We start from the raw sequence: 20,378 nt of genomic DNA, 5'->3' as shown, positions 1-20,378 counted from the left end.
TTGGATCTCTCTCTTTTGTATTGTGTCCATAGCTTTGGATGGAAATATATTCTTTTGGTGGTTTCTATATCTGGCTAGATCATTGTCTATTTACTAGTCCGAAAATCTATTTGATGCACATAAGTTTAAGAATTTTGTGATTCCAGTGCCCACACACACTGTGTGAGCCCCTAGGCTCTTCTATCAGTCTTCTGATGTGTGTACCCTCTATTGGTCAATTTCACTTGTGTGTGAAGAATTAATGTATAACTTTGAAAATGCAAAGGTTTTAAATGATGGTTTTTTGAAATAATGTTTTTTTAAAAACTTTTAAATAAAACAAAATCATTTTAACCCTCACATAAATGGTACGATTCTTGCATTCTTTAAGAATGTAGCTGGTCAATGGTGACTATGATTTTCCAAATGGGCTGCCTAGAGCTTAATTGGCCTTACCAGTTAATGAGAAAAGTTCCCAAACAATAGCACAAGTGTCTTGTTTTCATAGGAATATACCAAGCCGTCTTTATTTAACTTGATAAGCTCCCTCCATTGCTTGGTTCGAGATCTTCCATCATTCTTTAGATCTCTCCCTTCATCCTTTTTCACTTGCAATTTGTTTACTAGTTGCTTTATTCAAATCTATAGTCTTTTGGGATGAATACGTTGTCACTATTAATAGAAGGCATACTTGGTTTAGACTCCTTGGTGTTGATGCTTGTTGATTTGTTTTTAGATATTAGCTCTTTGTGTCTGTTCAAGGAACTTTTCACTCAAAGACAAAACACCTCTCGATCAATCATAAATCTAGTTTCAAAATCAACGTGCACGCTTTAGTGATAACATTTGTGTACTTCCAGCATCTTTCTAATGGAATTAGAGAGAATTATAAGAGGCTTTGATTTGATTCTTAAGTTGCAAAGATTAGAAAATTTAGTGAACTTCTACTATAATGTCTTGCATTCTCAACATGAATTTTGGCAAAATGTCTAAATCAATCCATTTAAGTGACTTAGCTATACAAAGGTTTGGGAAGAAAGATTTGAATTGTGCTATTCTCAAAATCTATAAGAACTTTCGATTTTCGGGATGATCTATTTAGGAGTAGCGCAATAAGTGAAATTGCATTAAGGGATGAGGTCGAATGATCGACTCAAATCTTGGACCTTCATGATAGAGCACGTCGACTCTACCTCCAGGCTACTTCTCCATCCCCAAATTGGATCTCAATTGGATTATGTTAAATGCAACTACTTTTTTATGAAATGGTATGAGGAAGTAGCAAGTTTGTGATTTTGGAGTGGCCCTCGACCTTAAGATCAACGTCCTTTTGAAAGCAAGCAATTTTGTTGTTTAATAACATAAGCAGTAGTAACAGGACAATGAGATTGATGAGACAAGAATAATAATAGTAGAAAGAACTATAGTAGTCTCAAATCAGAGACTCAGTGGTCACATGCCATTCAGCATCACATGATAGACAATTATTACAAGTCATGTCAATGAACCTAACATGTGAATAACACAAACATCATGATTAGACCATGATTATCTATTTGATTTTGAGGATCATGGTGGTTTCAAAGGAAACAAGAGTGCACAAGTGCTCATAGGCATTGCCTCCCAGTATAGTGTTAAAGCAAGCACTTGAGAAAGCAACCGATGTTTAAAAGGGCATCGGGCTATTAAAATGCAATTTTGTGGATAATCTTCATAAATGGCAATTTGAAACACACAACTAAATTACATTTTTTGGCCTCCCTGGGAGGGTAAGTCTACTTAGAGAGTGTGTTCCCAAGAAGCAAAATTCAAAATTTCAATTTCAGAAATTCATTTCCTTTTTATGATTGGTCCAAGTTCCATTTGCTATTTTTTCCCTCGGAAATCCTTCATTTGTGTGTGTGTGCGCTTCTTTTTGGGGAGGCCTTATGAATGATTTATGATCATTCATCCTGTTAAAAATTACACGTGCAAATTCACAAGAGACTTTCAATCCCTCGCTACTATAGCACAGGCTCCATAGAGGCACTGCTAATAAACGAGACTTATCATTATTTTTTCTTATGTACATAAAAGTCTACATTTATGCATGCATACCTACATCTTAAATGCATCCATACTAGTGAGGGAGGTGCATTCCTACAAGCATGAAACTTTCTTGCTTTTTTTTGTGTGTGCGGGAAAACATATTTGATATTAAAATAAAAGAGTGAAATACAAGAAGAGTCTTATTAAAATAAAGAGTGAAATACAAGAAGAGTCTGTAGCCTCCCAGTAAGGTTGGTTACACACCAACACGACATAACAAAAGGAAAAAGACGCACATCTAGTAACAACCATCTAGAAATAGCTTGGTGGTTAGAGTTGTGGGAGATTCTATTTGACGTCGCACGTTCAACTCCTAAAATCGAGCACGTCGCTAGTTCAACTCCAGAAATCGCGCATGGGCGAGCTTTGGGTGGGGGGGATTGGCTACCCATCACGATGGGTGTCCCCCCTTTTGCACATCACTTTGTGTCACACGTAAGCGTTTGCCCTTGCTCTACAATGGGCGGGCGCCGATATGCAACCAGCCTACGGTAAAGGGGCTAGTAAAGAGGTGGGTGCCTTTAAAATGTCAGCACCCTCCCCTATTTTCACCATGGAAAGACCCAATAAAGAGGCATGAAAAAGGGAAAATATGCTTAGGTGTCAAGCTCTTATGAATAGTTAAGATAATCTAAATGTGGCACAGTAGTGGCCCACAGTGGCTGTAGTATTGGGTATGTAGGTTTTCCACCAAGTTAATATATTTTTCTCTTTTTTTATATCCTTTCTCTATTTCCATTCATGCGTGCCCTTACATTTTGAAAAACATAAAAAAACCTATAGGCGCAGCCCCTTACACTGTGAAACATAGGGGTGCACAAGACTAGCCCCTTACACTAGGCGAGAAAACTTTAGCTACATAGGGCGGCAAACGGCCTCAGGGATAGCGAACAGTTGAGCACTTGTGACAAGAGACTCGCTCATCTTGGTGGAAAGTTAGCAATTGGCTCAAGAAGCACGCAATCTTCATCCAACCCGCTTGGAAGACATTTCTGCTCAGTCAGAGGAAGATTGAATGACATCAGCTATATGGTTTGACAATTAGATAGAGCAGTAGTAATCTCTAACATCTGAAGTTCCGCAACGAGACTCTTTTTAGGAAGAAGTCTTCTAGTCGTACTCTCCTTATAGGATTTTCGAAACTTGTTGTTATAGATCTTGTGAACTTCTGAAATAAACTTCCGCAACGAGAGACTTTTTAGGAAGGAGTCTTCTCGTCTTACTCTCCTTCTAGGATTTTCGAAACTTCTTGTTATAGATCTTGTAAACTTCTGAAATTTGAAATTAGAAGCTCCAGATTTCTCTCGGATTCCTTAGGATTTGATTAGAAGTAGGAGAGCACTAACGTATCTCGAAGAATTCATTGTCAAAATCTGGCGTTGTGAAACAGCAACCCCAAACAACAATTCTATAGAAGCTCGGATTCCTTGGGATTTGACAGCGATCAGCCTATTGCATCAGTCGCAGAGAGAGTTGGGTAGTGCCCTTTGGCCGTGACAGAATGTATATTCAGAGAGCAGAGACAGGACACTTGTTGATAAACAAATTTTGTTGATCTGTCGCTCTATGGGGGTTATTGGTCCAGCATAGGCCTTGGGCAGGCGGCCCAGCTCCTTTTGAAGTGATGGGTGGAAGCTCCAGCGCACGGTCAGGAGTGTGATTAGTAAGCAGGCACATAGATCTGTCGACAGTCGGACCCAGGATGCAGTGAGAATGTTAGATCCATGGAAGGTGGTCTAGCTTTCGCATTTTGATTTTTTGCTGTACCAGATCGTCGGGAGAAAGGACTCGGTCTGAGCTATCTATAACTTTGGTTGACCGAGAGTGTGAAAGAAAGAACACGAAATGGCCCGTCGCAACTTGCATGGGAGAAAGGACTCGGTCTGAGCTATCTATAACTTTGGTTGACCGAGAGTGTGAAAGAAAGAACACGAAATGGCCCGTCGCAACTTGCATGATTCATTGTCGTAAGACCCAGCCTCTACTCACGGGTTGTGAAACTTGAATCATGTTGAGTCCTCCAAATTGCAGTGGAGACATGCAGCATGCTCAACATTGAACTGGATTTCAGTTACGCACCTTTAATGGTCCAGTGTAGCTTAATGGGGAACGGCGGCAGATAAAGTAACTTTGAAGGGCGAAGAAGTGGCAGAGATGGATCATGGAGCAGTTAAAAGGGCAAGCGAAGCAACATGGGATGATGCTGGTGATGCAATGTGCGGTGGCTTTTGAAATTTGTATCAGTATGGCTTTGTAGGGCTGTTGGGGTGGTTGGCTGACTGGTATGGAAGGGCAGTTTCGTGGGGCCAAGAAAATAGGTGACAGTGTAGGCTGCAAGAAGAAGGATGGATTGAAGAAGGGAAGGCAACTGCAGCTGAGCGGTTGCTGTCCAGGAAGGAATACGGAAACACAGTAGCAAAAGGTAGGCCTGGATATTTGGTAAAATGAAAGAACTGGAAGGGATGGAGACATGGCTTTTGGAGATGAAGCAATCTGGATTCTGGGTCCGCAAGATTATGACAGCAAACAAAAAATCCTCCATAGGGAAATCTAAATTGCAAGAAACGTGGTAATTGAATTTAGTAATGCAGATTAACAGCCTGTTCGTGCCAAGGGCTTTCTAAAACCATATCATGGCAGAAATTCGGGTTCTTGCTCAAATCCATGCTCTCGAGTAGGGGCCACTAGAAAAACCTCTTTCTAGTCAACAGTGAAAGGGATAGGCCCCCCCTTCGCTGAAAACCACCTTTTAACTAATTACTTGTTGTGGAGGGGGAGCGGGATGGCCAGATTAACCTAAGGCTATGAGGGATTAATCGATCAGCCGTCCGTTCCAGAACATTCGTTCTTAGGGAGAGGAGTGGGACGGAAGAAGAGGGGGGGCTAAAGGGAGCGGAGTGAGAGAGGCAAGGAAGGGGGACTGAGCGAAATGAGAGAGGCAAGCGAGGAGAGCCAAGGGGAGAGTGGCAACGAAAAGGAGGCTAATTATTTGAATTAGCTTAGGTTAATCAACATAGGGAGAGTGAGTGAATTAATTAATTAAAATTGGAGGAAGAGTGAAATTGGATAGGGTGGTTTGGGTATGATTACTGTCGCTTTGAATAGGCTCTAAGAACAGTTTTTTATCAACCATGAAAAGGGCAGGGTGATCGAGGACGCATGTCAGATCATGGAATCTTCTCCACGTTGTAGTAATTCAACACATTTGGCGGATGAGAAATTCAGTCGTTTTCCAGAGAGTGCCTTTGTCAGTTGCATTAGGTGGGGATTTACAAGCTGATCTAGCTAGGAATTTTTGCTATTTTGGCAAACACTATTCTGCATTTTCTGATGTTTTGACTGCTCAATCTTGAGCGTCTACTCATGCGCTCTGCACAGTTTCTTTTTTCCATTGTAACTTCAAATCTTTAACCTATTAACCACCACGAACACCCAAAAAAAAAAAGAGAGGACAATTGGCAGCTTGGAGGAGAAGAGCCTACCATGTGTCACAAAGGAGCTCTTGGATGGAGGCTTGGAGGGGGGAGGAGGTAGGAGATAGAAGGTCAATGGAATGGAGGAGATGGAAGGTCACCTTCGGGAGGAAGGAGGAGATGGAAGGTTAATGGAATGAAAGGAGGAGATAGAAGGTCTCAGAGCCATGGGTTAAGACTTAGCCAAAATGTCAAAATCCAATCCAAGTATGCAAGGTGAATTGATAGTAATTTAAGAATCAAAGATCCACGTTCAGATGGGGAGTGGTTGAGGATGGTCATGCATCTTTACTCGTGCAAAGCACGGGTTCAGTACTCGTTCTTATAATACAAATCCAAATCCTTTTTGCTCTCAAAAACCATGAAAAGGGCAGGGTGGTTTAGAAACGATCCTCTTGTGTGATTCTCTAAGAGCCTTTTCATGTGAGAGGGTTGATTTGTGAATGATGTGGGTGCCAAAAAACCCGGATGGGTTCATGCATGGGGGTTTTCCATGGAAAACTTTGTTGCTCCTTGGGCACTTGCTTTAGGGGCGAGTAGAAAAACAAGGGGTTCACAAACCACTTGCCTTTTGTGAAGAGCCTATAAGAAATTGCAAGAAACTCGAAAATTGAAGATGAATTTGTGGTGAGTTTTTTTTGTTTCCACACACCCCACTCACACACCCATAGTCAAGTGCTTGTGGTGTATGTTGACATGAATGAGAGGAGCATCGCAAGGGATTTGAACATGAGTAGCACAAGTATCTAGCTCAGGCGAGTAAAATGTCCAAACCGCTTGAGCAACAACCAATAGCTAATGGCCTATGTTGACATGTAGTAGAAGAGCATCTTGTGGGATTTGAATGAAGGCAGCGAGGGTGGATGGACAAATGTCCAAACCGTGAGCTATTGTTGCTTCACTTAATTCTAGAGTTTAATCTTAAACTAAAGATGAAGAGAGAGAGTTGATAGTTGAATGTCATTTTGGTAACTCTCGAGGTGTGCATGGAGAGTTGAGGCTTGTAGAGCAAATCCTAGAAACGATTTTGTTTCCCCTACCTATAATTGCCCATCACCATAATATTGAATCACCACCCGAGGTGGTCATTCCATGTGCGCCACACCGATCCCCATGCACGAGGATATGGGCAAACACATGAAAAACAACTGTATTGGCACAAAAGGTATTAAGGGCAGCCAGGAGAGCGCCATCAGTCAAAAGTCCTTCGAATAAAGAATAGAGTTTGCTACTTACATCTTCATGCCACAGTATCAATTCAGCTCTCATCATCTTGAAGGATGCCATAACGGAGTTGCTAGCAGGTCGCCCATGATTTTGTGTGCAGCTCTGAATTATTTGGCGTCGAGAAATCGAGGATCCTTTTCGCAGGCTCTGAAATTTTTGGTACCGTGAAATTGAGGATCCGTTGTGCAATCGCTAGAGATTAACCACGATGCAGTTGTCCCACAGCAGTTGTCTACATTAAAGATTCAGTTGCCCACGCTGAAAAACTTGATGCCCACATTGAAAATTTTGTTCCTGGTGGATTCCATCTCTTGGATCTGTTTCAAATTTTCTCCCTGTTGTTCCTTCCCGTGTCAACTTTCTTCCTGCTCCTTTCCCTTTACCTTGCTCAAAAGTTGCTCTTCCGGATGAAAGAAAGAAAGGACAATTGGATGAAGGAAGAAGTCGATGAGACTGTGCAATTTTGCAAGGTGATGAAGCGGGATGCGAACAACAAGCCGACAAGGGCTACAGCTTACAAGCTTTTTTGTGCAGAAAGGCCACATGGGAAAGGCCAGCTGCACTGCCATTCCCACGGCCCCCACTAGCTCCTCCTCCTCCTCCATAGACCTTGCTTTCCTTCTTTCTTTTTCCTTCCTTTCTCCCTCATAGCTTTCTCTGTTCTTCATAGCTTTCTTTGTTCTTCCTATTCCATCTCTTCCTCTGCTTTCTCTTCCTGCTGCTTCCTCCTCCCTCATCATTCTTCCCATTGCCTCCTTTCTTCTCCTCCGGACACTCTGCATGCGCTCTGCTTCACCTTCCTCAGCTTCATCATTTGCTTGCCCTCTCAATCGTACTGTACAATGCACCTCCCCCTCCGTTCTCCTCGCATTGGTTTCCGCAACTTGAAATTCTCGCAGCTTGCTTTATTCGGATCGCCCACAATGCCGTCTCGGTGCGCATACTGAGAACTACAAGCTTCCAGTACATGGGCATTGCTCCCCCGGGCTTCTTCTCGCTCTGCACTTTGTCGATCGCCAACAATTTCTTCTTCACTTGATGTCTCGGCGTTCCTGAGAAATGTCCTGTCAATGAACTGGCACAAAGAACATAGCTTCTCAACCGCCTGAACGAGAATGATTCAAGCGCCGTTCTCACCAAATACGGCTCAATTCGCAAGGTGGTCGTCGGTTTCTTTAAAGCACTTCAAGCCTTCAAAGCAACAGAGAAACCGCTGCGTACCCGATCGAGTTATGTACCGCGTGTGCGCGGCAGGTTTTACTTGCATCGGCTTAATGCTCATCCACTAACCACACCCGATGGTCCATTCGTTCTTGTGTGGGCGCAAGTCAATTTGAAGAAACGTACGCTCTTGAGAGCAGGATCGACGGTGAAGCGACCATCGCAACGTAATGGACCAATACGAGATTATGGAGCAAGTTGGGAGGGGAGCATTTGGCTCGGCCATTCTCGTCAATCACAAGGCCGAGAAGAAGAAGTAAGCTCACTGAGTATTAACGATTGGTTGTCGCACAAGCTGTGATATCATGGCTGATGTTGTGACTGCTGCGTTGCAGGTATGTGCTCAAGAAGATTCGTCTGGCCCGGCAGACTGATAGATGCAGGAGATCTGCTCATCAGGAGGTATGTTCGAGTTTCGACGTTCCCTATGTTTGCCTTTTGAGCTTCATACAAGACCAAAAACACAAATTACCAAACCCTGTGGGCTTAGGGGTTACTAATTGGATCATGTTACCGCAGATGGATCTTGTATCGAAAGTACAGCACCCTTTCATCGTGGAATATAAGGAGTCGTGGATAGAGAAAGTGAGTTAACCTTTCCCTGCGACCACTTGTGGTTTGGTTGTTGCCACATTATAGTAGTACTGCAAGAACAACTCGTGGTTTTTATAGGTTTTGACTGCTGCCTTATTTCCTTAACGTTCACGTACATCTACTCTAAAAACGCCGCTAGTAGATCGTAGAGCGGCTACTCAGTTCCTTTGTGGCTCACATTGTAGTATTAGTATAACTTTTGGCAAAATTTTGTCAGTGTTGCATTGTGGTTCATTTTGCCTTGGTGGTTTCCCAATACCTACGTTCTCTTACTATATATCTTGGAATTTCGTTCCGTGAGTGATGGTTGTGGTTGAATATTTTTGTGATGAATGCACTGCTCGCTATTCGTCATTGATTGAGTCTCCCCTGTGCCTTTGGAATGGTGAGAGTAATTTAGCGCCTGTGTGGGCTATAATTTTCTGCATTCAACATGCATGAACCTTGTACATAGCTGTGCGAGTGCACTTGTGAAGTGAACATAGCATATTGTCCGAGTTTGGAACCAAGGATGAGCTTTTTGCTTGATAGCAATTACACACCTCTAATGTGATCTCCGAAGTGAGGAAGTATTTGGATAAGTTTGTTCTCATTGCTACTTGATCAAGAAACTGGCAGCTCAAGAAGTTGATCTGTTCCAGTTTTTGCGTTGCAGGGTTGTTATGTTTGCATTGTTACAGGATATTGCGAAGGTGGTGACATGTAAGTGTACTGGGAATTGACGATTCTGTGAAATTTGCTATAAGTTATACACAGAAGTTCTGGTACCTTAATTCACAGTATAAACAGCTTTGTTTTATTTCTCTTTGGTGTAATATGTAGGGCTGAAACTATCAGGAAACAGAGTGGAGTTCTCTTTTCAGAAGAGGTCGGGCCAGCTACTTTTTATGAAAGTGCTTGAACATGCTGCCTGATTTTTAAAATCATGCTCGACAATGGCTATTTCAAAAGATGATAATGCTCAGGTTTTAATACGCTCCTAATTGTTCCAAATTTTCAGAAATTATGCAAGTGGTTTGTGCAGCTATTGTTGGCAGTTGACTATCTTCATTCCAATCACATTCTACATCGGGATTTGAAGGTAACTCCTTTTCTATGATGGGTATATCCAGCTATAAAGCTCATTCTCTATCAGCACATTTTCCCCCGTCTTACTGGCTCATCACAAATGAATTAGAAGGCTTTGGGAAACAGCTAAAATGTGTTTTGCGGGTTTTTTGTCTGATACATATGTGTTGTGTCAGTTTTCTTGTTTTCAGCCCAATACATATACCGTTCTGGTTTGTCAAAATTTGTTGAATGCAACAAAAAGGACATTATTAGAGTGTTAGTGATCTTTGAATTGTAGCAAAACAGTAGAGATGAAAAGAGGTCATAGCTCCCAGATAGGGGTACTATCAGGAGAAAATAGTAAGACAAACTGATGATAAAAATTTTAAATTTAAGCTCTCTTTGCTCCTCGGTGCAAGGCGTGGCAGTGGGAGTTGCCTCATTAAGCAATTTATTGCTTGCTGTCTTATGCTATGCAGTGCTCCAATATATTTTTGACCAAAGAGCAGGATATTCGCCTTGGTGGGTATTGCTGATCTCAGTTACGCTCAGTATCTATAAGGCAAGAATCAACAGTTCTCGTGTATGGTTTTATCTGAAATGGAACTGGCCACTGATAGCTTCAAGCATTGTGCAGGGGACTTTGGGCTAGCGAAGATGCTGAATGAGGATGACTTGGCATCATCTGTAAGCAAATTTTTCACTAGCATTGTAGATCTGGTCTCCAAACGAAATGACTTTCTTTCGACAAAGCATCATTTCTGAGTAATTTTTGAGAGTGAAGACGTGAATTTTAGTTTAGACAACTTAAAAGTGTGCAGCCCGTCTTACTAAAGAGAGGTGGTGAGGGTGCATGTCCGAGCTACCTCTTATTATTCATATTTGAAAAATAGAAAATAAATAATAATCAGTTTGTGCTGTTTACCCAGATTCCGTGAGATTCTTTGTTTTGTGCTCTTTGTTAGTTGAAGCATCTTACCTTTGTGAGCTCTTTGTTAGTCTAAGCATGATCCTGTTGTCTTTGCTGCAAACATGGTTCTAGGCTATGATCTGGTTCTGCTTTGTCATCATGGTTTGACCAATTGGCCCCCCCCCCCTATTTGTCATCATGGTGGTTGTGCTTTGTCATCATGGTACTCTCCTTATTTGCTGACATATTCGCTAATATGCCTCGTTTACTTGCTTGCTCAGAGAGGTGTGGACCATGCTAATTGTCTCTGAAAGCAAGCACTCACCAAGTACCACTTAGATTTGACTCCTGAGTCCACCAAGGCAAGCTGTAATGCCTCTTGTTCTCGTGGCTCCCTGATCTTTGACACAGAGTGTTCAACCAAATTTTCATCACACCCATGAAACACCTTGGAAAATCCTTTTTCACCTACCTCCCTTAGCGTCACCATCTTTTGAGAATCTATGACACTAACATCATGAGCCAACAAGCAAAAGGCTCTAGATGCCAAGTGTGGTCGGAAGGCTTCTCCCTCCACTTGAACAAACATTGTGACCAATGCATGCAACTAACTTCAATATTTTTGTTACCTTTTATGTAGCAAGCTAGGTTCCTCCTTAAAGTATAATGAGGTTGGCATCATCATGAATCTTTGAGCTCAGGCATGAGTCGTTTCTGCCCATTGCCTCACACTTTGTCTTGGAGTGGCCTTCCACATCCTCATCTTTCTTGGTGCAAAAATGGCCTCATTCTCAGCGCAATTTGAACAACCTTATTTATCCTTCATCCTCATAAATGAAATTGAATCTTGTGGCCATTGTTGAACAAGGGACATGAGCAATGCAATAACTTGATCAATAAATTTAATGTCAACCACCAAGAATAGATCTTCTATTTTTCTTTGGTTCCACTTCCTTCTCTACCTTCTTCTATTTGGTTCAGCTGTTCCTTCTCCACGTTCTTCTTTTTGTAGTCATGCATTATATGTCCGGGGCTGATCATAGTAATATCATTTTTTCTTCTTTTCTTGCTCTCATTGTCTGAAGTATCATTGTCTTTTGAAGAATGCTTCTTTTTTTGGTTTACACATTTCGGCTAGCCTTGGACTTTTACGGTAACCCTTCCTTGTTTTAGAATTGGTAAATGCCTTCTTGTTTGCGAGCTCCATGTTGCAGTCTCTGTCAACGTTCTACCTCAAGTAACAAGCGGACTCAGCTTCTGAAACGTCAATGGTCTCCAATTGCTAGGCCTGTAATTATAGAGGCAAGATGCTTTTCAAGGCTGACCTGTCTCTAAAGAATGTGCTTCCTGGATTGTCTGGCTTGCGATGACCGTTGTTTGGAACAATTTTTTGGCACCTTGCAGATGGATTTAGTTACTTTGTCTGCCATGTTTGTCTGACGAATACTATTTTTGTGTGTGCCGGGGGTTGGTGGACGCAAAAAGCTTTTATAGCTGTGTAACAAGGGCCTCACTTCTCCCTCTTGCTCACCACTATCTGAACTTTTTTTTGCGCAAAGAAAGGAAACTTCTATTAATGCTTGAGAATCCCCATACAAATCAACTACTATCTGAACCGAAAGAATGATGCACTCAAAACAAGTGGAATTGTGCAGTGAGTGTGAGAATCAGAGGGAGAGAATATAGTGGGCCTCCGGAGAGGGAAATGAATAATGAACAATGTCTGGCCTAGAGGGCTGAATACGACTGTTAATAGACAAGTACTATATGGAGGGGAATCCCTCACTACAAAAGAGTGAGAACTAAGGACTACTGTAGACTAACTGAAGGGCTGGAAGGGCTGCTGGTCTGCTGCAGCCTTCTCCTGCTCTGATCCTGGTCTCAAATGCTGCTGCTGGCTGAGGCTAGAGCTCGTTGAGGAGGATGAAGAATGAGGACAAAAGGCTTGCCCTTTTATAGGGCTCTTGGGACCCAGATTCAGCCAACTGGGCAGCCTGCTGCAACCGACTGGAAGAGGCTGCTGCACCGACTTGCAATCCATTGACTGCCATGTGGCTGCTGACATCATCATGCTGACGTTGCGCCTGTCTGCTGTCCGCTTACGTGGCCCTATGCTTGTGGCAGCTGACGTGGCTGCCTGTGTGGCAGCTTAGCATGTCCATGGGATGCAGATGCCCGTGACATCCCCTTCTGCTGAAACTTGGACTAGGGTATGCTCCTCGTACGCTGCGAGGAGGTCTGGATAATTTGTGAAAAAATCATCTTCCACCCATGGTGCCTCGTGGGAGCCCTTGTGCTTGAACTTGACTGCATATAAGCGTTGTCGATTGCTTGTCCCCCTTTTCAACCGATGAAATAAGATTTGCTCAGGTTCAATGACCTCGGCCTGCTCCACATCTGGTACTGTTATAGTCAGGGCGAACTTCAAATTGGTGCCACCATCAGGCTTCCAAGATGATGTCCGTTGCCTAAGTCGGTGTGACCCTGAATATACGGGTATTTGCCCAACCTCCTACTTTCAGAGTGGCTGCTGCAGCCATCGCGTTGCTCTCCACTTGCTGTCCTGTGAATGCCCCATTCAGTATCTGAGGGGGTGAGATTCAACCTAGCTCGCTGAGCGGGTTTGGTGGAAATGATGTCCTCAGAACTTCCTGAATCTGCAAGAATGAGGACTTTCTGGCCGTCAATCTTACCGTAGAACTGAAACATAGTGGAAAATTGCTGAGGTTTCTCCTACTAATCTTCAATCTCCTCTATAACAACTGAGGTAGTCTTGGCCGGAGTCAAAGCTGTAGAAGAACCAGCTGACACGGCTCCTTCTGCCTAAAGCTTCTTGAAGTGCGGGCAATCTTGCTTGATGTGATCCTATACGTGACAATGGAAGCATCGGTTTTCTGTGGCATTAGGTAGCTCGAGTTGCTGCATCCAAGTACCTCCCATAGCCATTGCTGTCCTTTGTTGTCTAGTTTTTCTTCTGTTGCCCATTGCTGGATTTCTTCCCACCATCTCTTGGCGTGGAATTCTGGGGCTTCTTACTATTGAAATGCTTGGGTCCTCGACCCTTGTGCATGAGCTCAAAGTTCTGAGCAAGCTCGTATGCACACTCATAATCCCGTGGCCGAAAACTTTGGATGTAACATAACTTGTTGGCATAATGATTTACCGTCTCGGTGTCTCCTTGGCGTAGCTCGTATAACTGACTCTGAAGCTTGTCCACGTATTGGGGTGGTAGGAACCATGATCGGAGGTCTTTTTCACGAGCTCCATCCATCTGTGTAGAGGTGCCTCGTTGTTTGCATCATAGTGGTCCTTTTGCCACTTGAGCCACTAGGTGACCGCCTCGCCTGTAAGGTGCATGGATGCTAGAATGCACTGCGTGGCTGCTGACATGGCTGCTGCGTTGGCTTCTTACATGGCAGCTGACGTGGCTGCTGTGCTGGCTGCCTGCGTGGCAGCTCAGCATGTCCACGGGCTGCAGATGCCCTGACAAGCTGCCCTGCTTGTACCTACTTTGTAGCTTTTGTCGGATGGATTTTCTGTCATGCGTGATGCTTCTTATGTTCATTAATAGGAGTAGCCTATAAAAGGAGCAATATTGTATAGATTTGATCAGTCGTTTGCTTCCGTATCATATGTTTTCGAGCGCTGCTTCTTCTTTAATTGACCCTCACATAGAGATGGCCGATTTTGAAGGTGTATTCTTTACCTGCATGCTTAGATAATTGTGTAAGTCTTGAGTTTTGATTGCCCAACTGATGATACATCGTCATACAAGCAACACCATTCACTCGTTTCCTTATGTATCATATGCTTTGTAGTGCTGTTGCTTCTTTCATTGAGCTTTATGTAGTTGCTTTTGATCTGTATGTGAGTTAAACCCCCAGCTGCATTTTCATGTATTGAGTTGCTTTTGATGTATGAGTAAAAACTCCCACATTTACTTTGGTATCCCAAAGTTTCATATGACACTTAATATGTGTTTAGAGTAGTCAATGCTTGCTCTACATTCATAGCTTGTTTTTTGTTGATGCGTTAGCTTTTGAAGATATATCAATGTTAGATCTATCAATGTGTACTCTAGAGTTGTAGTTTGCTTTCGGTTGAGGCATTAGTTTTGAAGCTAGGCCACTGTTATCATTATCATGCATTAGGATTTATCTTCAAAGGCACGTGTTTGAGCTAAGATATTCTTTCTTCTACTACAATGCTGAATTATTACTTGCTCTGCTACTAGTACGACAACATTTCAGACATTTGATATAATTTTGAGCATATATTTTCTTTTTTGTGTCAAGGTTCAAACTAATCTCTCATTCAAACGTCAGCTTCTACCATGTGAAATTGATGTGACCACTTTCTTTATTTTCTTAGCTGAGATGAACGGCTAATAGTGATACTTTATCAGCATTAAGATTTAAACTATTTTTTGATGATTTGGGAGCCTTATTTGTCATAATGAATTTTATGAAGGTGGTGGGGACTCCAAATTACATGTGTCCTGAACTTCTGGCTGATATACCATATGGGTTCAAGTCAGACATCTGGTCACTAGGTACTCTACTTCCAGTGTTGGCATACTCTGCTTTGAGATTGAGTGCTTGAATGGACAATCAATGATATTCTGGAAAGTTTGACTACTTTATTGCCAAAATTGTATCTACAGGTTGTTGCATTTATGAGATGGCTGCTCATAAACCTGCTTTTAAAGCTTTTGTAAGTCTGCTCCTGCTTTCTCTTCTTTCTGTGCAATGGCTCTTTCGCTTTTTCATGTACATTTTTTATCAGCTACCTTCTGTTAAAGCTGTTTTATATGGGAGGGATTAATGTCATCTTCAGATGCGATCGATCTAAATAAAGCAAGCTTGGATGATTTTTAATTGATCTTTCTCTATAGTAGTAGTCTTCACCATGAGAAAATCTGTCATCACTCCATATGAGGATGTCCCATGCTCACCAGAACACAAAGGCCCCACCACCCAGGCGTCATGTATGCATGCTCCCACACATTCACACAACAAACTGCACGCATGCAAGCAAACATAGAACAACTTCCATCGAATACTGATGAAGTCGGTGTGAATGCGATGGAGGAAATTCATGGTTTGCGACCTTGGGGGACTTCAAGGTCAAAGACTGGGGTTTCCGCTTTGTGTTTATGATGAGTTTGGGGTTTTTCCTTGATTCATATAGAGATAACTAGTAGTTTTTCTTTTTCCAATGAAGTTATCTTGTATCTTAACTCATTGAAACTTGTGTAGCAGAATGCCAAATGCGAATACATGACACTTGAAAAATCCATTGCTGTGAGCCATGTCCTTATAATCTGAGATCCGTTTTTTTTCTTTCCAGGATATGGCTGGTCTTATCAACAAAATAAACAGATCATCTGTCGGTCCCCTGCCCAGTCTGTACTCTCCTGCTTTGTAAGTTTTAAATGAAAATTTGTGCAGTTAAAAGTAGGGATGTGCCTTGATTATGTGGTTTGCAATCCATTTTCTGTAGTAAGGTTCCCTTTGCAGCACTGCATATGAAGGGTAGGATGCTTTTGTAACATAAAGCAGATATGCATGCCACTATCAGGTAATAGTGCATGGTCTTTAGTCGAATGGCAAGACCAAACATGTGAACTCAAGAAAACTCGTTTAAGGCACATGCCACAGGGTCTGGAATTTCTCAGTCAAAGAAGATTGGGGTGTGGGCCAAATTTGCGCGCACACGTATATGCATGCGCACATGTGTGCACGCACACACATAAATACATATGTGGAATCCAAATGATTGTTGCTTTGTTGGTAACTTGAAGTGTTCATGTTTCAGGAAAGTGATTATCAAGAGCATGCTAAGGAAGAATCCAGAGCAAAGACCATCAGTGAGTTTATTAAAGTCTTAAAGCTTTCATGGCTCATTAAACATTTCCTTGTTTTTGAAACTTGAGCCAGCAAATCTCATTTGAGCTTCAACTGATTTCAGGCAGCTGAAATTTTAAAGCATCCTCTAGTACAAACCTATGTGGGTCAGTGCAAGTTGCAGTCATGCAGCGTCATCTGTCCCTCTCCAAATCGCTCTTTGAGACACCGTCTTTTCGATCGCCAAGAGGTCCATGAACAACATAATAGCTTTCGACTCAGTAGCGATGGTAAAGGCTTTGATGCAAGTGGGCAAAGGAGCCCTCAGAGGGCACTCGACTCAGAAAGTGGGGCTGGACAAATACTTCAGAATGATGATCTGCTCGACTGCGGTAGCCTTGATGAACATTCATGGCCATTTGAAAGCATTGGAAATGGTTCTTCTAGTCCAGTCTTCCCAATTAGTATCAACCAACAGGATTGTGATACTGCAACCACTAACCCTGCTTCAGGGACAAGCGTTGCCTCCCGGAGTAATCACGGAGTTGCTCTCCAGCGACAAGACTCAGACTCAGATTCAGGAAGAAGGCACACCAGATTGAGGACAGACAAAGATCTCGGAAATGAGAAGCCATTGATACAACCCAAGAAGGATTCTCCTCCAGTTCAACGCACTAGCCCTGTTACTGCTGCTGCTGGTCCAGCAAGAGAGAAAGGTGAAAAAGATGAAAGGACACAACGAGCGCAGGCACCATCCACGAAGAGATCCCAACCATCACCGCACCAGCAGAAGCACTCTGTAAGCTTAGGATGAATATCTCTGCAATAGACCTTTCAGTTCACCCCTTCCAGGAGGATGATGCTCATTCAGTTACTGAAGTTGATGCTGCTTTGGTCTTGTCTGTGCATATGCAGCCCCCAATTGTGGAAGCTTCACCAAGGATTAAGCAAAGAACAGATGGTCCAACTTCAGGTCTTCCACTTCTTCGACATGCAGGTGAAGAGAAAACAACCAGCAAGCAGCGCCAACCCCAGTTTGGAGCTGTCAGTTCATTACCGCGAAAGAGCTCCCTTCGACCTTCAAACACTCGGAGAACGTCTCCCCAAGAATCTCAAAACTCTCAGCCCACGAGTGCCTTGGAAGCTGCAGAGGCTCTAGAGCTTGAGGAAACAGCTAGTAGTCTGCAGGTGAAACCCACAAATACTTTTTGGGAAAGTTCCAATGGGATAACCATTGATAATGTGCAGCCTCCATGTGGTGAAGGATTAGGAAGCTCCAATCAGGATGCAGCATCAAATCTTAGTTCACTCATCACTGTGAATCATAGTTACTATGATAATGGCTGCATCATGCACGCTTCTGTGCACGGTCTTGGTGAGAGTGATGCCCTTGATGTGACGCAGGCACCGTGTCTTATAGATGAAGTGTCCCCCAATGTGTCTGTAAATGCTCCACGGCTAGACCTGATACCTGAGTTTCCCTTGTCTACGGATGACTGCCAGTGTAAAGAAAAGCTCGTAGATAATGGAAAGATGCCTGAACCAGCCTACACCTCAGAGATTTCCGACGATGAAGACATCATTCCTGTAGTTGCATCCAATGGGAAACAGAGCAGCCACAGCACAGTCAACACCTCAGAGATTTCTGAGGATGAAGAAGTCATTCCTGTAGTTGCATCCAATGGGAAGCAGAGCAGCCACAGCAGAGTCATTTGTACGCAGGATTCTAACAAAGGTCGAGCTTTCCCAGCTTCGAGTTACAAGCTTATGGCTATCGATCATGGCATCATGGAGCACCACGAGGACAAGACTCAGGAGAAGGGGACTATCCAGATAAGTGAGAAGCTGCCGGTGCATGTGAGGCCGGCATTTAATGATGTGATCCATGTGATCAGGCACAGCACATTTCGACTTGGAGTTGAGCAGCAAGAGGGAGAATTTGGGCAGAGAGAGCATGCTAGCAGCGTAGATACAGAGTCTTCGTTGGAGAAACAGAGATCCGAGATAGACTTCTTGTCGGTCCCCACAGGGACAACAGTCACCACAAGCAGCAACAAGAGCAGCAACAGCATGTCCCAGCAGTGCCCAAGCCTGCTGCACAAGGAAGTAGGGGGGGAAGATCATGCAGCCAAGGGATTAGACGTTACATCTTACAAGCAGAGGGCTGAGGCATTGGAGGGGCTGCTGGAGCTATGTGCCCAGCTGCTACAGCAGCACAGGCTAGATGAACTGGGCATTGTCCTAAAGCCCTTTGGCAAAGGGCAAGTCTCCCCTAGAGAGACTGCAATCTGGCTCACCAAAAGCCTTAAGGGCATGCTTGGAGATGATCACTACCGATCTTCCTCTGAGAATGGGGACATCCTCTGATCTTCCTCGCTCTCTCCCTCTGTAGACTATATCCATGCTCGATTTGTTGTAAAATCTGTAACCCTGTCCATAACCTTAGTACAGGGAAGCTGCCTTGGCTTCGCTCTTTTTATTCAGCAGCCTGTTCGTCTGTGTTTTCCCTATTGATCTTGTAGGCAGGCTTTACTGTTTGTATTCCGTTTTGTGTGCTTTTGAATTTTTGTATTTGCTTCTCTTTTTGAGGTTTACACCCGCTTGCATTTGAATCACTCTGGCTGTCTCTTTGCCTTTGGGTCTTTCCTTGGACGATTGTGCATGCTTGCAGCTGAGTTACCTATTGCTGCACGCCTCATTGCTAAGGATGAATGTAGTTGTACTCGCGCATTTTATGTGATTCTTTCAAAGGGTTGTGCTGAGATTTTGCTCGTGTCTCATAAAGCTATGCTAACCATATTTAAAAGCATGCACATGATTCGTTGGAGACCGGTTTGGGCAGTCCTTGGTTCTGAGTAATTTTTCTGAAGAAAAGACTGATTTTACAACGATCTACAACCTCCCTTCACTACTGAGACAGTCGCTGGAATTTTCAGAGTAGATGTGCATATGGTTGATGGTGTGTAATTTGACGTTCATCAGGTTAAACCTGCCTATGTTTTGTTTTCACCTAGATAGTTTTTGGCACATGTTTGTGTTTGAAAACGTTACCATTTTAAAAAGATGGTGTCTAATTTTCAGGAACTGTAACTGTGGAAGAGAGTGGCTTCTTTAAATTTGTCGACATGACTCGTGTATCTTTGCCAAAGACCCATGTACCATACCATGGTGGCTATGTTACTAGTGTGTCTTTGCCAAATACCCTTGTACCACCTCGTGGTGACTTCCATAAGGTCAAAACTTTTGTTTATATGAGGTTCCCAATCGTATGCTCATCAAGAACTGGTGTGCTGGCAGCTATATATTGCTCAGGGGTTAGCTGGGATCGTGAGTTGTGTTTCCCACCAAAAATTGATAGCTCTTAAGGAAAATCATTGTCAATCGTATGTTGCATGATGCAGGAAACTAGGGGCCTGTGCACCTTTAGCTTTCTACATTCCAGGACGTGGTCAGTCTTACAGATGATTACAAACATGATCTTTTGTGTAAGGTACTGCTTTTGAGTTTTCTGATTGGATGTTGAGGGTTTTATTTTATTTTATTTTTTTTAATTTTTAATAATAATAACAGAGATGTTGAGGGTTTGATAAGACTAGCAAATCATCAGGTCCAATTTTACGTTGTCTTTTTAACCCCTGCAAAAGGATCTGGTGCTGAGGCACATGCTCTATTTGATTATCTTTCTAGACGTTTGTTCTGTAACATACTTTTATCCATGACCACAACCACTATTTCTCTAACCAGACTGCTGCTCTCTGTGTCTGATTGAGCTCCTAGCATTTGCTTCCTTTCCACAAGCCTGTTCAAATTCATGTCCCATCAAATAGAGGTTTATCAGGGCAAGGTTGGGTAGGGCAGGCTGTCAAGGGACATTTTTCCCGCAGAAGTACTAGGTCCTTCAGTTATAGAACATGAATATGTGTGCCTGTATGGCGTATTTTGTGAGTAACATATTATGCTTGTGTTGTATAGGTACAGAGGATAAACTAA

At 43.0% G+C, this 20,378-nt stretch overlaps 1 protein-coding gene across 1 annotated transcript; it reads left to right on the top strand.

The window, feature by feature from the left end:
* The first annotated feature begins 7,046 nt into the window (after positions 1-7,046).
* LOC147895496 (serine/threonine-protein kinase Nek5-like) lies at positions 7,047-19,224 on the top strand. Its single transcript, XM_087383792.1, has 14 exons — positions 7,047-8,244; positions 8,324-8,390; positions 8,508-8,573; positions 9,238-9,284; positions 9,405-9,450; positions 9,583-9,663; positions 10,112-10,154; positions 10,270-10,319; positions 15,013-15,094; positions 15,206-15,255; positions 15,892-15,965; positions 16,360-16,411; positions 16,513-17,187; positions 17,304-19,224. The coding sequence occupies exons 1-14, from the start codon at positions 8,159-8,161 to the stop codon at positions 18,753-18,755; spliced, it is 2,871 nt and encodes a 956-aa protein (XP_087239918.1). The 5' UTR covers positions 7,047-8,158; the 3' UTR covers positions 18,756-19,224.
* The last annotated feature ends 1,154 nt before the right edge of the window (positions 19,225-20,378 follow it).

This window comes from Dipteris shenzhenensis, chromosome 13 (assembly GCF_047967505.1).
Source record: "Dipteris shenzhenensis isolate YYH24624 ecotype China chromosome 13, Dip_SZ_1.0, whole genome shotgun sequence".
NCBI lineage: Eukaryota > Viridiplantae > Streptophyta > Polypodiopsida > Gleicheniales > Dipteridaceae > Dipteris > Dipteris shenzhenensis.
The sequence above is the reverse complement of the archived record's forward strand: the minus strand, read 5'-3'. Positions and strand labels throughout refer to the sequence as shown.

Excerpts from the sequence above, each read along its gene's own strand:
- LOC147895496 (XM_087383792.1), top strand. The coding sequence starts at position 8,159 with ATGGACCAATACGAGATTATGGAGCAAGTTGGGAGGGGAGCATTTGGC. Across the intron at positions 15,095-15,205 it reads GTCAGACATCTGGTCACTAG|GTTGTTGCATTTATGAGATG; the intron begins GTACTCTACTTC and ends TTGTATCTACAG. Across the intron at positions 17,188-17,303 it reads CGCACCAGCAGAAGCACTCT|CCCCCAATTGTGGAAGCTTC; the intron begins GTAAGCTTAGGA and ends GTGCATATGCAG.